The sequence below is a fragment of the Cryptomeria japonica genome, chromosome 9 (genome assembly GCF_030272615.1).
Source record: "Cryptomeria japonica chromosome 9, Sugi_1.0, whole genome shotgun sequence".
NCBI lineage: Eukaryota > Viridiplantae > Streptophyta > Pinopsida > Cupressales > Cupressaceae > Cryptomeria > Cryptomeria japonica.
The window spans coordinates 645,194,536-645,214,198 of record NC_081413.1 but is presented as its reverse complement, the minus strand read 5'-3'; the positions used below and the strand labels follow the sequence as shown (position 1 = coordinate 645,214,198).

Here is a 19,663-nt window from a genome sequence, read left to right as displayed (position 1 = left end):
GGTTTGCATTTTTTAGAAATCTTCATTCAAAATTAACCTAGGATAAACCCTAGGTTGCACAAACAAATCACCTAGGCTGAAAACAAACTTGAAAATACCTAGCCAGCAAAAACTCAGGATTTGCAAACACAACAATGAAATAAGGCTTATTTCCAACCAGCCTGCCAACTACAAAAATTTCCCCAAATTTCGTCAAATTTAGCCATAAATGATAAAATGCACATCAAACTCTATTTCGGAAATTTTGGTCAAGTCTTGGAAGTACACGAACTAAAAATCATTGCCTGTCAATTTAATGCTCAAATTTACCTTTATGTTGTTACGCAATTAAATTTGGCTCATTTTCATCATTATGCTGACTTTATATGCTAACGTTGTCTTGGGCAAAGCTAACCCCTAATTAATTCATTGAAAAACCCATCGTAATCCACATCCTAGTGCTCAAGGTAGATGCCTCTTAAGGTGGCCAGCTCTTCCAAGGCACCCGAAGCACGGATACATCTCATACATCTAAAGCCCAAAAATCCTACAAGTTGGACAAAATTAAGTACGAGTACCAAGGAGTGTTGTGGGACTCAAAGGTTTTGAGTAGGTGGGAAAATGTCAAGGATAAAAATTCAAGCACATCGACATCCAACAACTCAAATATAGAATGTATGGCCCGAATCCAACCTAGAGTGCCCAAAGGATAGTGCAAAGTGGGATAGCATAGGCTACTAGTTTTCCGCAGGCTATCCAAAGCTATGAATTGATTGTGGAGTGCGCCAAGCACTATAAGCCAATAGTGAGGGTGGTTTTCATTAGCAAAATGGTGATAGCTGATTTCACTCCTGAGGCCCTCACAAAAGTCTTTGGCATCCTTGTCCATGAGGATGCGATAGTCGTGCAAATGGATCAAGCCCAAGCAATATATGACCAAAACCTAACTAAAAGTAAAAATAAAATGAATGACAATTGGTTCAAGGAAAAGAAGCCCCACAGCTCCAAGATCCTTAACAAGACCTACAGGAGCGAGTTCAACGAAAAGTATGGGGATATGGTCACCCTCCTCAGTCGTATCATGGGATTACCCCACTCGAATTTGTTCAAGGAGTGGATGTTCTACAATGCAGAGGAGGTTTTTGGGGGCAAGATTAGGTTAGATTGGGCTCAAATGATTAGTAACAACATCCATGAGCAGTTGGCGCTACTGTCAAAAAAGAGGAGGTTCACCGTGTCCTCTTATGTGGTGTATATGCTGGCTCGACATTCCAAACTTATGGGACTAATCCACCTTGGCGAGATTGGAAACAAGGAGAGGCAGATGAAGGTGCACGAATGCTACCCCTAACTTCATTATCACAACATAGGCCAAAGGGAGAGAAACAATGCAGCATATGCAGTAGGCCAATATGAGAGGGTGAACGATGCTTTCACCATGCAAATGGTTAGGATAATGCAAGGACTGCAGCAAAGGTTGTCCAAACAAGCAATTGTCATGGTGAAGCAATACAAAGCATGGTTCATACAGTTTCCCAGATTCTCTTACTTGAGAATTTCTGGATTTGAAGGGCTCACCATACAAACTCCTAAGTACCCCACAGATAAACTGGTGCTCCTAGAGGTGGGCAGAAAGGCAAATGCAATAGGGAAGATCCTCAAAGAAAAGGTCATAGGGGTGTCATTTCCAATGGCTATTAGGGCCAGTGATGTATATCTGAAAACTACTGTCCCCAGGCAAAACAGTCGCCAAAGGAGTTGGCATCATATGGTTTACAAGAGCACCTAGTAGGAAAAACTTTGATCCTACAAGCCTGGGACGAAAAGCCATAAAGGATTACTGGGCCAGCTACAATGATCACTTCGAAGTCTAAAAAAGGGAGTGTTTTAGGCTAAGCAAGTACCAAATCAGGATCTTTGAATATGCCCAAGTTCTCGACCAGATAGATGATGACAAGGACTGCTTACAACACCATGTATATGACTTTGTCAAAGATCACCCACCGGCCTTGATTAATTGGTCTTAGGATCCTATCACCAGCTTGGAGGTGATAATGAGGGAACCCAAGAAATTCACCAGCTTGGATACAACAACATACCGAAGAGCTAATACGTGAGGGTGTGAAATTCACCTACAATCTAATGGGAGGCCTCGAGTCTCAATCCTCAGAAAGTGAAGAAGAGGCACTTGTTGCAGTGCGAGAAGATGAGGAAAACAAATAAAATGAAGAAGAACTTTAGAAGAAAAGAAAGAAGAAAAAGGCTAGTAAAGAGCCGAAGGTATCTAGGAAGTCCCAAAGAAAGAAAAGTGTTGATGTGTTTTTTAGCACAATCGAACACAAAATAAAATACCAAAGGTATTCTATCCTCTCTTGATCAAAATCTTCTTGGATGCTAAATTATATGATCAACCAAGACGACTCCAAGGTTTCTATAATCAAGTCATGACATGAGGATACTTGAATGTTGAACGTTTAGATGTCGTAACTACTTGCTTGGAAAACAATAAAGAACAAAAGAGATGGGTTTAGGAAGACTACACTACTCCTAAGAATTTAAGAGACAATGAACAATTGGATGAAATTCAACTAAGCTTCGCTTTGCCACCAACAAACAACTCTACAAAGCTAGTACGATCTCCTAAGGTAGGCACGTGATGTTCAAATCACTATCAACAACAAAGACACCATCAAGACAATACATATCAAGGTGTGAATAGCAATTGAAGTTAAGCTCATTAAGAATTCCAATTGACCACACAAGGCAAACTTACAATCAGCAAATCGCTAGTGGTATGGATATATGAATTTCATCATTAATCATTCATAATTCCTTTCATTCATCTAATCAACATGAAAGCAAATGAGAGATAGAAACCATGCAACTTGTTGAAATAAAACATTTCACCATATCTTCAATGAAAAGAGTATTTATCCATTTACAATTCTTAGCAACAATTTCTTCTTCTGTTACTCTATTCTAACCGCTTGCTACCTAACATCTATCAACTATTCACTATTGTTGAACTATTAACTATTTCTAAAACATTAACTATTAACCCTTACAAATGAGAGGTTTGAGCCTTTTATAGATAGCTCTTTACAATGAATGACTCATATTGCTTCACAAATCAACGACCGAGATTACGTGATAAAAACCCTATTTAGGGTTTGTTAAAACAACTCCCTCTAACCAATGAGAAAATAACATTTTGGTTCAATATTGAATGTGAACTGATAGAAAATGGTGGTAGGTAGCTCAAAGTTTGTGCCTCCATATGATGAGTCAAGTGCATTTCTGGACATGCCGATGTGGAACTTCTTGATTGGTGGAGTAGTGACTAGGACGCCATATTACATCATCACAAAGTGTTTGAGATCGAGCAATATCTCTTGATACTCAACATTTCCGATTGCTTGAAGATGGTGATAGATCATATTCCCAAATTATATCATGTTGTTCAAACAGATCTTCAAACTTTGATTAACTCTTTTGAAACTATCTGCCTCCTTGATCACATTTGATGCAAAACTATGTGATGACCTTGGTTGGTCTTCCCTTGTTCATGATTCTATCTTGGTGAATGATGTACCCGGTTGGATTTAACTCCTCAATGTACTAACTAGGATTCTTGGATCCCCAAAGGGAATTCAAGATTGTAAAAGCATTCCTTCAACATTCCTTATCAAGAAAACTTCTTCATTTTACCAAGATGCAATGAAAAGTTTGAATGTATTATGCTCCTCTTGTTGTCATGTTTGTCTTGAATGTCCTCTTTGTTGCCATTGATGTAACCTTGATGAAATAAATATCTTCGATGATGATCTTGATCTTGCTAGAGTTCTCCTTTTCATCCTCATCATGTGACTGGGTTCTTTCACTTGATACTTTGCCTTTGCTTATATGGTGAAACCCATCTTTGAACTGTTTTTCTGATCTCCTACAATTAGGTCTGATTTTAGTGCCTTAAGATCGGATTTCCTCCTTTGTTACCTGCAAAACAAACAAGTAGGTATCAAAGACACATAACATATATTTAATTTCATCCATCTTTATCCCTTGTATGTTTTGATTCTATCTGATTTGTGTTTGCTACGGGTCTGATCATGTAATGGAATTCCTCCAAAATCTGCCCAGGTTGCTTTCAAAATGGATAAAATGTCTCCAACTTGATCTCAAGCCACCTTAGTCAAAATTGCCTTCCTTGATCAATGAAAAGATCATGAGATTCGTTGGTTTCTGTTATCCAAAAAAATCGCAGTCCTTGATAAAATTCGCTGCCTGACAAAAAAAATAATAATAATAAGTGAAATTGAATTGGATGGTTGATCAAATGAAATGATCAACCATCCTCTTTATAGGCATATCTTCTTTCTTATTTCCCTTAAGCCGACTTGCTGTTGAATGAATTTGTTTTTATTTTGAAGTTTCAATGATTTTTTTGAATGTATGCGTGAAACTTTATTCATGTCGGCCTTCATTATCCAGTGAAATCTTTTCATTATTGCCTTTATCGTGGTCAAATGGTGGTATCTTATTTTTAAATAAAACCTTTCTTTAAATGTATGGGTCCCCTTTCATCCTATGTGGCGCTGAGAATTTTCTTCATACAGTATCAGGTGCTTTGGAATTTTCTTTTTAACACTTGTGATTGATCTTATTCTGCGTGGGGCCCATCATCCTAGCTGGCAGTAATCTCTTCTTCATGTTTTATTTTTGAGTGGGCCCTCTTTTTACCTTGCTGGCACTACATCTTCTTATACCCATGCTTTGGTCTTAATACTCACATGCCTCAGTGGAGCTTGGAGAGGAAGGTGGGAGTAGATATGTGCCGCGGGAGAGAGTAAGGGAGGAAGGTCGGTGGAGAAGACTGCCGCTAGGGAGAGGAAGGGAAGGATGTTGGTGGAAAGGAGATGCCAGAGTGAAGGAGAAGGAAGGGATGAGAGGAAAGGAAGGTGGTGGGGGTAAGAAGTAAGGAAGGAAGGAAGGTGTCGGGGTAGGGAGTGGTTTAGGATGTAGGTAGTGATAGGGAGATAAGGAGTTAGCGGTAGGTAAAGGGAGTTAGGAAATGTGTATAGGTGGAGGGTAGGGAAGTAGTAGTAGGGGTAAGTTAGAATGTAGGATGGAAGTTGGGAAGTATAAGGTAGTGAGGGATGGGAAGAAGGATAGTGGTATAAGATAGGATAGGAAAATAAGTGGGTTAGGAGGTGGAATGGTAAGGAAGTGTGGGATATAGGTTAACAAAATGTAGGGAATAGAAGGTAGGTAGGTGGGAAGTAGAAGGGTAGGCTAGGATGAGATGGAGGGTTAGGTAGGTGAAGTAAGGGATGTTTAAGAGTGAGGTGATGAAGGGTATGGGAGGTAAAAGGGGTAGGTTAAGGTGAAGGTAGGTGAAGGTAAAGGGTAGATGGAGGATATGGGATAGGATAGGAAGGTAAGAAGGTTAGAGAATATGATTAATGGAGGTTAGAAGGTATCAAAAGTAGTGGAAGGTGGGAATATGAAGAAGGTTAAGTAGTGATAAAGGAGGAAGGATGGAGGGATAAGGGATGGAAGTTAGAGGATGAAAGAAGGATGAGTGGAAGGTAAAGGATGTGTGATAGAATCGAAGGAAGGTGAAGTGGAAGGGAGGTATAAGGGATATGAAGGATGGAAGTGAAGGATGTAAGGATGGAAGGAGGAAGGATAGGAATGGAGTGGAAGATGAAGATGAAGGAAGGATGTGAGGAGGATGGAGTTTGGAAGGAAGGGAGAAGGGTGGATGAAAGGATGATGGAAAGGAAGATGGAAGGAAGGATGGGAGATGAGGAGGAAGGATGAAAGATGGAAGGAAGGGATAAGGGAGGAAAAAGAGGCATGAAGGATGGCATGGCTAGGGAAGGGAGGATGCAAAGGATATGGATATGAAATGGAGGATATGGGGTGGAGGGAAGGATAGAAGTGGATAAACGAAAGGATGGGGAGGTGGACTCCCTCTCGTGAAGCAACTAATATTCCAAGTTTCGCTCTTTCACACATCCCTTACCTATCAATTATCATCATACATTGAAATACAGATTTGCTTGAGGATTATTCAATCACCTCGAACCTTCATTATGGAATTGATGCTTGGACACAACCTAGAAACTGCATTGCATCCTCTCTCAAGTAAGAGGCTAAAATCTCGAAAACTACTGCTAATCTAGGCGACCGAACTAAGACAACTACTCCAGAAAGCAAAAAAGTAGGGGTCCCCATTTGCAATGGGGCGATGTGTGAAAACGTCACAACAAAAAGTTTGTCATTTGAGGCTCCCACCAACAAGAAATTGAAGATAAGGCGACCATCTACCGTAGCCACCTCCCAAGAGGACTCTACTATTGCAAGAGATGCAACTGACATAGAATGCCAGCCCACTCCTCCCATGCTGCAAACAGAATCAGCCTTCATCGAAACAACAGACCTAGAAGAGTCTAATCTCCAACGACAAGAAATACAAATTATTGATCTAGAAGATCTTGCAAATCAAATTGAGGAAGAAGAAATCCTACATGTAGGGTCAGATGACAAAGACGATACAGTCAGAGGTAGAGAGCAGCAAGACACGGAGATCCATCAACAGCTACTAAGTAAAGTCAGGGAAAGCTCAATCGAAGGAAAGGAGCAAGATGCTGATGAAAACCGACCTCTGTCTATAGGAGGGCAAGAGAGGGTGAATATTGGGTCAATTGCATCTTCTGAGAGCTGGGGAAGGAAATTGTTGTCACTTCCAGCCAGTCCGCATCGCCTGCATGGTTGCAGACCTGGATAGAAAAGAAAACAACAATGAGGCCACCCTTAAGTCTTGAGGACTTATTTGCTAGAGTAGGACATCCTCGGGTCAAGGAGAAGAAGAAGCCTAGGACCTACCCGAGGATAACCAGGGATGCACAGCAAAACCGGGTTGTACATGTTGTTGTTCCACCATCAGACAAATCAGACGAGGATGTAACCCCTATTGATTACCACATTTTATCAATAGAAATGGGAAAAGCAACCAAAGAACAAGAAGTTGAGGAATTCTGGGACTCCTCCGAAGCAATACTGAGAAGATTGAAGAAAGAGACAGAGGAGAAAGAGATGCATAAAACCTGAGCTGAACAAGTTGAGAAGTACATTGATCACTTGCTCAGGCCACTGCAGCAAGCAGAAGAGTCTTATGTCTCTCCCGTGACATTGGCACAAAAGACAACAGTTGAGTTCAAAAAGATAAGGACCACTGGTAAAGTAACACATGGTTCGAAGATATAACCAAGAAAGGAAACCAAGTGCTCAAGGAAGTAATTTCCCTACAATGTGAGATGGACCAGGATCTACAATCAATGGAGACCCTTAGAAATAGCCTGGAAAAAAATTTTAAAATGGTTAACAATCCAATTCCCCCCATGAGTGCCTTGTTGTGGACTTTCCCCAAGATCCCCATGGGCCAGCAAATTATTCAACCACATGAATTCAGCACCATTGAGGATTTGCCCTGAGATTGAAGAGTGACATATTGAACATCATTGATGAAGGATGGGAGACTTGTGAAAATGTCATGGCATTAGTCGAAGATAGTTGCTCCCTGCTTCTAGAGAGTATGATCAGCGATAAAAATCTAAAGATGGAAATTGACATGCTAAGGCTTCTCTCGAAATTCTAGCTGAAGAATGATGGGACCTGTATTCCAAAGGTGACATGATGACTGCTAGCAGGTTGTGTGCTATGATACGCGAGTACTCGCCAACAAAGCTAAGTGGAAGCATCACCTAAAAAGGGTGGAGAATCATGTTATGGATACCAATTATCGAGTGCACAACACACCCATGCCTTCCGGTCAAGAGATAAGGTTTGTCCTGATAAAGTTCCAAGAATATGTTCGTGCAGAGCGCGCAGCAAGGATATTTGGAAAAGGCATTAAGATGGTGAAAAGGATTTCTTTATGTAAAAGGAAATATCTATTTTGGGCTAAAATAAACGATAAAACACAATGCCCAAAGCTAGTTATTTCCTCAACAAGAAATAGTACCATTTTCTCTCTTGAGCTCCGCACAGTTTACTTTTTGAAGGGACTAAATGGCTAGTAGATGTAATATTAGCTGGGATGTGAAATGCATCCTTTACTATGTATGTGGGGGCATGTTTTATGGATGAATCTGGGCCATTTAATGGATTAAATATTGGCCATTCATTCAGGTTTTAAAAATCTATAAAAGAGAGCCTTGCTCTCTCCCATTTTTTAGAAGAATCTTAAGAATTGTTGCTGAAACTTTGCCAAAATTAATAGAAAAACTGTTTGAAGAATAGCCTGCATATGAATTTCATGTGAGTGCATGGTTCTCCTTCTTCCCATTTATTTATTTTTGTTTATGCATTTTAATATGGAATGGTTTCCTTGAGTTAGCATCTGATAGAGTTTTTTGTTCATACCATTAGGAGTTAGCTGAGTGTTGTTTCTTGTGTATGGTTAGACTGAACATATATAAATCTTCGATCAATTGCTGGATGTTGTGTTAAAATGCTATATATCTTAGAACTCAATGTATGCATCTAGTAATTTGAAAATATGTTTTAACCCTTTGAAGATTGCACTGGCCTTTGCTTAGCTGTGTCAAAAACTGGCAAAGCAAGGCTTGGTTTTTGAAGGCTCTGTCTACTAATTTGAAAGTTGTTCTATCTAGGATGGATTAATCTCTACCCCTTCCTTTTTGCGATTTACTTTTTAAAATCTGTTACAAAGTATCTAGGACAGCATCATGAATACTGAATATGGGATGAATGTAAGGCTTGTGAAGTCTTAAAGTTGCCTGTAGAACCTGTCTTAAAAGTTCATCCTCACAATAGGTGTAAGTCCCCTTGTGTTTACCAGTGAAACACATCAACGCTGAGTTATCCTTAGCTAGTCAAGACCTGACAACATGAGCCTTGAGGTTATCTCTCGTGATCAGTGCCAATAGCACTAGCCACTAGGGATTTCCTTATCCAAGAGAGAATAGGATACACTCGGCATTCTATTCTGTGTTGACCAAAAGTAGCAGCAGCTCATTTTCGCCATCAACACTACCATGGAATCATTGATTGATTTCACGCATGCAACTGATGAGACTCTTAACTCCAATTGCCAAAGGATCCTCTCAAAAAAAGGAAGTTGATTTTGTTAAGGTTTTTGCTTTAGTTATTGGAAGTTTGATATGCTGAGGTAGAGACTTGGATTGGTGGAGGGAACACTTTCCTTGCAAAGAGGGGGTGTCAAAAGTTTTCACCGTGAGTTGCTCAGTCAATGTTCTCACAATAATAACAACAGATGCAGACCTTAAGAAATCAACAAGGAGGGGATGTAGTTATACAGGAGAATAAGACCCAGCCATGCTTGAGACTAGGCTGAGTTAACTACTTAAGGCATGAGTGATTTGTGGATGTAACTTAGTTTAAACTACTTAGATTAGGAGTGTCCTGTTGTTAAACTAGGTTGCCTGATTGGTCAAACTAAATGAATGTTCAGTCAAACTAAATATTAACTCCAGTAAGTTATAAGCTTAACTTGGAGTTTTACTTTGATTTCTCATCTAGTTCTCATAGATTTTTATAATGCACTTGTTTATTTAAAAGGCACGTTTTCTAATTTTAATCATGATGCAGGTTTGAGAGTTCAATGTGTATTTGTTATTCACATTTTCAGCAGTATGTGTTTGTAGATTACCATAGTTAGAGATAATTGTTTTGATTGAAGTTTTTGTGTTTTACTTTATCCACTTTTAAGACAATATTTTATGCACACAGTATCTACTTGCGATGGTCAAAAAGTTAACAGTGAAAAGAAATTTGGCAAACATTGTGACTTAGTGTGGCTCCTCCAATCTCTCCAAGACAAGAAAAATCCAAGAAGTGTAAGTGCAAAGGTTCTCCTACCTAAGTTTGACCCTTTCAAGACGAACTTTGGTGTCCTGGAGCTTGATTATGGCCTAAGTCGTGGCTTTTAGTGAAAGCTGCAACACTGCTACATAATGATATGGATAACCATTTGGTTCCTCCAACAGCTAGAGATGGCTAATTTGTCCCTGGTGTGGCCCATATGATGACTCATACCCTTCCATTTTTCATAGCTTGCATTACCTTACCTAAATGTTGCTACAATTTCTACTAACTACTACATTCAACTCCAGTTTGATCTCATCTGTATCAGAAACCTTCATTAGAGCTCTAGTTGATTGCAATCAATTCCTGTGGGCATGTTTATCCTACTTTCCCACAGATCATTTTGCAAGCTAGATAGGAAGGACATACAAGGTGTCACTACAACTTCTCAAATTGCAGCTCTTTTTTCTTTCAAAGCTATTTCAGCAGCTAGGCATGCTTGGATTAAGGTAGGCCACCTTTGCACATGCTTCTCTAAGAGCCAGCTACAAGGATCCTTGTCATGCAAAAAGAAAGTTTCTTTCCTTTATGCTATTAGCCAAGTTATTTATATGTCCATCTCTTCATACTAGAGATGGCAAGCTCACTTAATTAGTTCAATACATGTTGGATGTTTTTCCTCCTCATATTTTGAAGTTTTACTGTATTTTAGTTTATAGGTTTGTTTGCCTTGTTTTAGTAAAACAGATTAGATCAGGCTAGTCTTAATCAATAGTGATGCAATCAGGCAAACTGACCTTCACCAATCACTAGCACACAGCATTGGACCTTTTCAATCCAACGACCTAAAATTATTTCAACAACTAAATCTGATAACTTCAAAGATTTTGCCTCAGATTTTCCAAATTGATTGCCAACAATTTATTCTTCTCCAAAACAAAATTCAACTCAGTTACAAAGCCCCTAGTACTGACCATGTTTACTACACCTAAAACATGTGAAGGTGAAAGATAGAGAGGTCAGTGAAAAATGCAAGACGGGGCAATCTGCGAGCAAGTTATGCATTGTGACACCTACAGGCCCAGAAATCATTACCATCAGAAAGAGTCTATATGATATCTTGTTCCTAAACTGATGTCACTTACACTGCCATCCCACGGCTCCAAAGATGCATAGTCAACACAGAAAGGCATCACTCCTATTTTTACCTTATGGATGACATAAATATACCTACATATTGCTAAGCCTCATGTAGACCAATTAGCCAAGAAAACAGAACAAATGGAAAACCACAGATTCTTATTACCAGAAGATAAAATGACCATATAACAAGATAAAGTAAAAGCACAAAAGACTTGGAATTTCAAAATAATTAGCTCATTTACCAGGACGTGACATCTTTCAGTGTGCCGCAAAAACTCGTGACCTAAGCCAAAACCACGATGTGCACCTTCAAGAAGCCCAGGTAAATCTGCTACAACCATAGTGGCATCATAATCCAGTGATACCACACCAAGATTGGGCAATAATGTTGTAAATGGGTAATTTGCAATAGTTGGCTGAGCTGCACTTATAGCACTGAGGAAAGTGCTTTTGCCGGCATTTGGGATCCCCACAATTCCCACATCAGCAACAAGCTTTAGTTCCAAATCCAACCACCTGGTAGAAAGATTAGCTGCCACTTCAATGACCAGGAAAAATCATTTGGCAAATACCCATGTGAACCGTGTCAAAAAATTAAAAGACGCCAACAACAAGAAGTATAAAGATAAAAGTGTTCGATGTCTTAGATTCTTTTCGTCAATCCTTATATATAAAAATTAGGAAGGAATCAACAAAACTGCATTGGTAACTATTGCCATCTATCATGTTAACTTTGATTAAAAAGATAGCAACCTGTTTGAGCACTATACAAATTAAATTTTAACAGTTGTTTTATGAGTTAGTAGATAAGCATTATAGTTCATGGTTAATATTCAGTTCAGCATGAAAACAGAATGATACTAACAACAAATCAAGAACTAATAAATTTGTTTATTTTGATATAGTAAAAATATCATCTTTGCATTAAAATTTACATCCTAAGCCCAAATGAATTTCTAAAAAATGGCTATTCCAGTATGCCTCTAATGTAATCACTAATTTATAATTTACTGGTATTAAAATAAAGAGATTACTATAGAAAGCAATAATAGAATTGAGAAAATACTATAAAAAATCTATAAGTAAACTTAGAACTAGCTACATGCAGACCCATACTAGAGCATAACCTATTTAAAAAAGCTAGGGCAGGTCAAAGCAATAATAAAATTGAGAAAATACTATAGAAAATCTATAAGTAAACTTAGAACTAGCTACATGCAGACCCATACAAGAGCATAACCTATTTAAAAAAGCTAGAGCAGATCAAAGCCAATGATAAGGAGGACAGAGCACAGTTTCAAATTAAGGGGTTCCAAAGTAAGCGGTTTGTACAGACATTTATTCAGTTTCAATTTTGTTTTAAAATAGTGCATACAAATCCTTGATACATATTCTCTTGAATTTGTACGTCCTTGTGATCTGACAATTAAACTCCGCTCATAAATCTCCGCATATCATGAATTTCCTCAATACATATGTTGTTTTCATATTAGCCACATAAAGTTTTAGAGGTTTGTTTACTGATTCTACTGGCTATAATTTGTAAAGGAATAGCTCCAACGTAAGCTGAGCCTTGCAAATCCGCCACACACTCCGCTAGATATTTGTAATTATCTTAAAAAAAGCTAGAATATGTACATGCAAGAAAAAACTCACGAGTTACTTACATTTCTGCTCCCTCTTCGCCATTCTCAGAAATCTGCGGTGCCTTGTTCCGTCCTGTCTTGAAGGAGGCATTACCCCGACCGCCTCGTCCTCCGGGCAAAACCATCACCCGCTGCCCGGGAGTGGTGAGTTCCACCAACACATCACCATCACTTCCCTCGCTGGCGTCTCTTACAATTGTTCCGGGCGCGACCTTGACAACAGCATCCTTACCCTTGGCACCGTCCTGGCACTTACCCTGGCCATGGCTACCACTCCCAGCCCTAAAATGCACCGTTTTCCTAAAAGGCAATAGCGAATTCATGGAACCATCGACCTCAATATACACATTACCGCCCCTGCCACCATTTCCGCCCGACGGTCCGCCGAATGGCACGTATTTTTCTCGCCTGAAGGCAACCACTCCATCGCCCCCGTCCCCCGCCTTGACATATATTTTCGCCCTGTCGAAGCACCGCATTACAGCAGGCACTCCCTTTCCGCTATCTTCGGGCAAATCTTCTTCATTTCCAGTCTCATCAAGTTCATCATCATCAAAGCTAGTGTTGGGGTTTTCGCTAAAATTAGGATTAGGGTTTAGGTTAGAATCGGCATTTCCAAAGAAGCTGTCGGGAAGCGGGCCGTGAATTCTTTCAAGCTCGGCGAGCTCCTCCTCAGCTTCTCGGAGCAAATCGGCCTCTGAAACAATATCGTCGTCGTCAAGATTTTCATCCTTGTCATCATTACTAGAGTGAAATTCAAGAAAATCGTCAGGAGTAACAAGGCGGCGCAGGGGTTTTGCAGCATCTTTACGGGACTCCAGCCATAGTTGCTCCGCTTCAATTTGTGCGGCGTCATCATCCCTTGGAGGAAGAGCTGTATATGTTGTAGCTAAACTGCCGGCTCCGAACAAAATGACGTCTTTGCTATGAGAAATATGTCCGCTTGCATTCGCAGTTTTCGACTTGGTTTTGGTTTTTGTTTTCCCTGGTTTCGTTCTTGAAGTGGTTAAGTTTTTGGCTGGTCTTTTGCCAGCGTATATTCCAAGTGCAGGAGATGAATAAGAAGTGTTTAGAAGAAAAAAGGAGTCGACCATGGCTGAGGAGTGTTAACGTATCAGAGCAGCATTTACAGCTGCAAACATGGGAGCGTCGATATATTTTGGAGCGTCTCCTCTCGGGAGGCATTTTGTCTGCTTCGCCCCCTTATCCGAAACCGTTAAAAGGACGCCTATGGTTCTCGGCAATTTTGCTTGGTAATTATTTTAATTTTTGTTTTACAGGCTCCGCAGGGCCTGCATGATATGCTTAAAACAATCTAATGTTTATGTACTGTTTCGTCTTTTTTTCTAGTTTAAGAAATCATACATTGTTGAAATGGTGAAATTGGCATATTGTGTCAATTGTGCTGGCAATATATCAGAGCGCAGGTTTTAAAAAGGCACAGTTAGGCTAGTACTATTGTAATCAATTGTCATTGTTTTATTTAATTCATTATTATTAAAAAAAATAACAATATATTATTTATTATAGTATTAAAATTATTCATAAATTAAGTTAAAGATATTCTCATGTAATTTAATATTATATCAGTAGAATAGAATTAAACAATATTATAATATATCTTATTTTCTAAAATCAAAATTAAAATCAAGTTACAATACATATAATTGTAGCTAACAATACACATAATTTGTCCCAAGAGTTTCGGGGCCTCTCTTCCAACCCCCTTATCCAACAACTGTGGAAGCAGATCCCCCCTCATGTGAGTTGGAGTATCTGGAAGGAAAGGAATGAAGACAAAGAGGCCTATGTGGAAACTGTGTTTACTCGATTCCTTAAGTTGATTCTTGAGAATATCTATGTTTCTACAACCCAGATGGCATTCAAGTCCCCCTCTACTTGGGATTGGGAAATTGCTAGATGTTAGAACATTCCCCCCTCGTTTTCTCTTGTTGACTGCTCTAAGAGACTCCTAAGACAAAGCACGGTCTGGTCCCCTCCAGCTACACATTTCAAACTCAATTTTGATGGGGTTGCCAGGGGGGCCTAGCTGCTGGTGGAGGGGTTATCAGATCCCATTTGGGGGCCCTTGTTGCTGCTTATGCGGGTAACCTGAATGGGCATTCCTCTAATCAGGCTTGAAGCTATGGCCTTAGCCTGGGGAATTCGTCTCGCCCTCACCATGGGAATCAAGATTATGGACGTTGAGGGTGACTCCAAGCTCGTCATTGATGTTGTCAAATGGCGAAATAAGCTTAATTGGACCATTGAGGGAACCATCAGGGACACCCTAAGGCTCATCTCCGAGCTTGACTCGTTCAAAATTATGCATGTCTTCAGGGAAGGCAACAGAGTGGCGAATGCCCTAGCGGCCATTGGTCTGAATCTCTTAGGATTGAGATGTTGGAGGAGTCACAATTCCCTCCCGTACCATGTTAACTTCCTTCTTCAAGAAGAGAAATCAAAAAAATTTACTAATGATTGAGTTGTTGCCAAGTGTTTTCCTTACTCTCCTCTCTTCCCTTGGGGTAGTCTGGAGGTGTCGGTTTCATAATTCAAATTTTGGGAATATCCCTTCGATCTTTTCTGATGTGGTGGTGACTCGTTCGGCCAGGCTGGCGATGATGGACTTGTTGTTGTGTTGGCAATTCCTTTGGGCTTACACCGTCATGATGAGGTACGATTGGATTGGTAACATGTTGGTTGCCGTTGATATTTGTTGGTTCTTCATGCCTCATAACCAGGAAATCGTTTCCAAAAGTGATTTCATTTTTTCCCATGCGCCCAACTTCATGTCTCATTTATTGACGTCGAGCTCGCACACTTCCCATTATCTCTTCTTGGCTTGCTTCTCGAAGGGTCTCTGTGAAAAAAATTTCATGACTAAAGAAGCTTTGTTCATGAAGGATATGGGGGGCGACAGAGTTAGATACAAACTGGATAATCTAGATGATTTTTAAAATGACCCCCTGGTCTAGAATTTCTATGTTGAAGGAGGGGTTGCCGATTTTTTGGATTGCCTGAAGGGCCACGATGAGCATCTCTCGGCTTCTTTTGCCTCCTCCTAGTCTGGGAGGCGTGTCTCGATGGGCGTCATTGCCTTTGATGTCTCTGAGGAGACTATTGCCCAGGCTACGAAAATGACCCTTGACAGTCGTCGTTGGAAAGCATACTAGCCATGTTGCAAATAGCGAAGGTTTGAAATGATTCTTCTGCAACCGCAAAGAACCCATCAAGCTCCAAGGTGGATTTGCTCAGGAGAAGCTCAAACACCCGTGGAACATGATCTTCCTTATGATCATGAAGTACTTCACTCTCAAAGGCAGGCACGAGGTATTCTACTACTATCATTAGCCCCTTCTCAATCATTTCCACAATAATGATTTGCTATGTCTACCCTTTTATTTACTGCACTCTATTGAAAGCTCTGTTAAAGACACCATGGATCCCAAGCATGGGGATAAGCCGCCCTACCTCCTTCACTAGGGTCTCATTTATAGGCTATATAAACTCCATGAGGCCCTTTGCCTCCCCCGGAACCTTTCTCTCTCTCAGCCCCCCATGCCTACTTCTCAGCAGCTTGTCGCCCTATCTATGGCATTCCCCAGATTTTTCTAGTATCCTCATGAAGGCTTTGATATAGCCACAATGTCTCTGCTTTCTTATGCCTCTATTGTTTCCTTATCGACGATCTCCCCCAGTTTGACTCTGTCAGCCTCTCCTAGTGCTTCCCGCTCCCTGTCCAAGAGCAAAGGCAAAACCCATGTTAAATGCAAATGTATTGTCTTTGATGACAATTCTTCCTCTGAGGATGCTGAGAATGACAATCCTTCACCTGATTATGAGGTTTAAAAGGAGATCCTTCAGACTGGCTTCCAAAAGCCGCAAGAAGAAGACCTCAGTGATAGAAAATATTGACTTAGAGGAGGACCCCATTGGGGACAAGGAGGGAGAGGACCCTGATACCACTGTGGGGGGGGCTGATGGGGATGTTGTGGATGTGGATATGACTAGGGACCCCATGGTTTCAACCACTGTTGGTGCCACTGACACGGGTAATTCTGAAATGCAAACCCAAGACCCTATTGATGTTAAGGATACAACCCCTATGAACATGGGCACTAAGGGTGTCATGGGTGAGGAAATTTCTAATAACAAAGCCCTAGACTCTAGTAACTTGGAGCCGGATTTAAAGATGGTTGAACATATGATCCACTCTCTCCCCCTGATGGGGCTAGGTAATGACTTTGACAACTCCCCTACTGGAGATGTGCCCAAGGAGATGGAAAAGACTACGGATGGCATGGCTATTGTGAACCCCCAGGGTGTCCTTACTCTGCAGCAAATGGAAAAGTTGAGCATGGATGTGTTGGACATCACGTAGAGGATTGAGAACCTCGGCCTCGTGCTTGAATTGCAGGCTATCATGGATGATGTCAACTAGCTCAAGAGCAAGATGGAGGCTTGGGATGCCCAAATGGTGGGCCTTAACAAATTTCATTTGCAGGCGTTACATAGCTCGGCGCTCACCCTCTCTCTATTGAGGGAACGTACTGCGGACACGCAGGAGGATAAGCAGGAGGCTAGGGACCTTTACAAGTTCCTATCCAATGAATGAAACGGTGCCATGGATGCCACTGGGGTGCACAAGACACCCATGTAGTTTGTTTTTGTGTTTTCTATTGTTGTTTCTAATTTCTAAATACTTGATCTCTTTTTGTTGATAGTTGTTGTTAATGATGTTATAGTGATGTTTCTGCACTGTGATTTTTAATAGTTACACTATGTAAAGGGTCAGTGCCCTTGTTGTCATTGCTTTATTAATAAAAAACAATACATGTATTTCTAAGTTTCGATTATTTTTATTTTTAAATTATATAAATCAAATCAGTTAATTCAAACAACCAAATATAATTACATAAAATTTAAATCTTATTACATTTATTACTTTAATAAAATGGCAAGTACTGGCCACTATGTCGCACTTTTTTTTAGGATTAATTTTGTTTTCTTTGAGATTATTTATTAGTCCTTGTTCTTTAAGACCCATTTTTCAATGCATTTTTATTGCAATTAATCTATACTATAGTTTGAAATCATTTTTTATTTATTTTATTAGTAATTTATATTTTTCTAGTGGTTTTTAAAATTTTCTATTTGAAAATAAAGAAAAAAATTTGGCCAATCAATTTGCAAAGATAAGATAATAATTTTTATATCTTCTAATGTTTAATGGGCAAGTCCATAGCACTTGCTTGGCCCCACATTTAATTTCCAAGCTAAAAAATATTAACCATGAAATGTAAAAAGAATGGGATATCAATAAATTCAATTTTATTCAGAGAGGAATATTATGCAAAATAGTTTTTTTAAATTAATTTTTTTCACAACTCAAGAAGATAAACTTAAAAGAACACTAATTTTAGTAAATTTTAAATTATTAAAATCTATTTTTTAAGTTTATTATTATCCCCTAATTCAAACTCGAGCTTGGATTTATTATTTGTCTAATAATCATGTACTTTAATAAATTTACATTCTCCAAAAGTCATTTATTTTTTGTTTTATTATGCTATTGAAATTAGACTTTTTTAGAATAAACTAAGACAATTTTGTGTTATTTCATGTACATTTCTTGTATAATTTTTTTAATGTATTATAGTATTGAAAATGGACAATTGTTTTGGAATAAATTAATATAAATAAAATTTTGTAAAAAAGGGGCCTACTGATGGGCTTTTGAGGGCTTATCCTCCTAGGGCTGGTGAAAAAAGTCACGTGTGGATGCCGCTAGACAGGGGATGGATCAAAATCAACTTTGACGGGGCATCCAAGGGGAATCCCGGGATCTCCGGTGCAGGGATCATTGCTCGAGATGAGAAAGGTAGTATTTTAGCATTTGGAGCAAAGAGATTGGTGGATGGCACTAACAACGAAGCTGAGTGTTAGGCAAAAATTGAAGCAATTCTTATTGTGAAAAAATTGGAGGTGAAAAAACTACACCTTGAAGGGGACTCCCAGATAGGTGTGAATGGCATCTCTAGGGCTAGGATGGATGTTTGGCACTTGGATAAACATATCAGAAGAATACATGACCTCTTGAATGGGTTCGAGGATTTTAAAGTATCGCATGTTCTAAGGGAAGTGAATGCAGAAGCTGGTGTGCTCTCGAACGTAGGTGCAAATGGTTCCTTGGTTGAACATTTTAATTTCTTTGAAGACTTAAGGGATTTGGATCCTTAGAATTTGTATGAAGAAGCTTTGAGTATGAAAGGGGAACCTGAGAAGTTGTGAATAGCTACGTGTGAGCCATTTTAGATATGCATGTTGAGGGGTGGGGAAGGCTCATGTGATTGAGTACACTGTAGTGGCATCAAGATGAGAATATGATGACATAGGTGCAATGATGACAGTGAATGAAACTTTGGATTTGCTAGCGATGTGTGGTGTGAGGTGATGCATGCAGTGTAATAAATGGATGGGGTGGCAGCGAGTGGTGTCATTATGATCCTCGTTTTTGAACTGTGAAGAGGATAGAGTTGTTTCTTGGCCGTGTGGCAGGGGAACGATGAAAGCAAATTTCTCATTGCTCACTCTAGGCCAAATGCCTGCCTTTCGAGGCCCTATTTCAAGCCATCGTTTGAAGAATGTATTTAGGGTGGATGAGGAAGAATTTTGGAAGGTTGTTCGTTTGATGTATGGGGATGAATTCCTGGACACTGACTATCACTCACGAATTAATTTGGACATATTATCCTTGTTTGTGGCATTGGCATTAGCATTGATGGTGGGAAGTTCAAGGGAGGAGGTGGCGCGGGTGGCATCTCTAGTTCTAAGACCAAAATGGTTGGGTGGCCTGGTGGAGTTGGTGGAACGTGTGGAGATTGGTGTGGGTCTGCGAATGGAGCAAGGGTCGTGGAGGCATTTAGGCGGGCGGAATGATGCAATGCAGCCTCTGGTGGTGTGGTCGGCCTCTCGCTCTATTGAAACCCAATTGAAGGATGCAAGGAAAGGGTGGCGAGATCTGCTGGACTTTGTGCGGA

The 19,663-nt window shown here is 39.9% G+C and overlaps 1 protein-coding gene across 1 annotated transcript in view; it reads right to left on the bottom strand.

The window, feature by feature from the left end:
• Window positions 1–13,990, bottom strand: part of LOC131066727 (GTP-binding protein OBGC, chloroplastic) — a 93,706-nt gene extending 79,716 nt beyond the window's left edge. Inside the window, exons 1-2 of the mRNA XM_058001558.2 lie at window positions 12,642–13,990; window positions 11,217–11,490 (exon numbers count right to left, since the gene is read on the bottom strand). Of these exons, the coding sequence (XP_057857541.2) occupies window positions 11,217–11,490; window positions 12,642–13,714 (1,347 nt within the window). The 5' untranslated portion in view covers window positions 13,715–13,990. The remainder of the gene's footprint in view (window positions 1–11,216; window positions 11,491–12,641) is intronic.
• Between the last annotated feature and the right edge of the window lie 5,673 nt (window positions 13,991–19,663).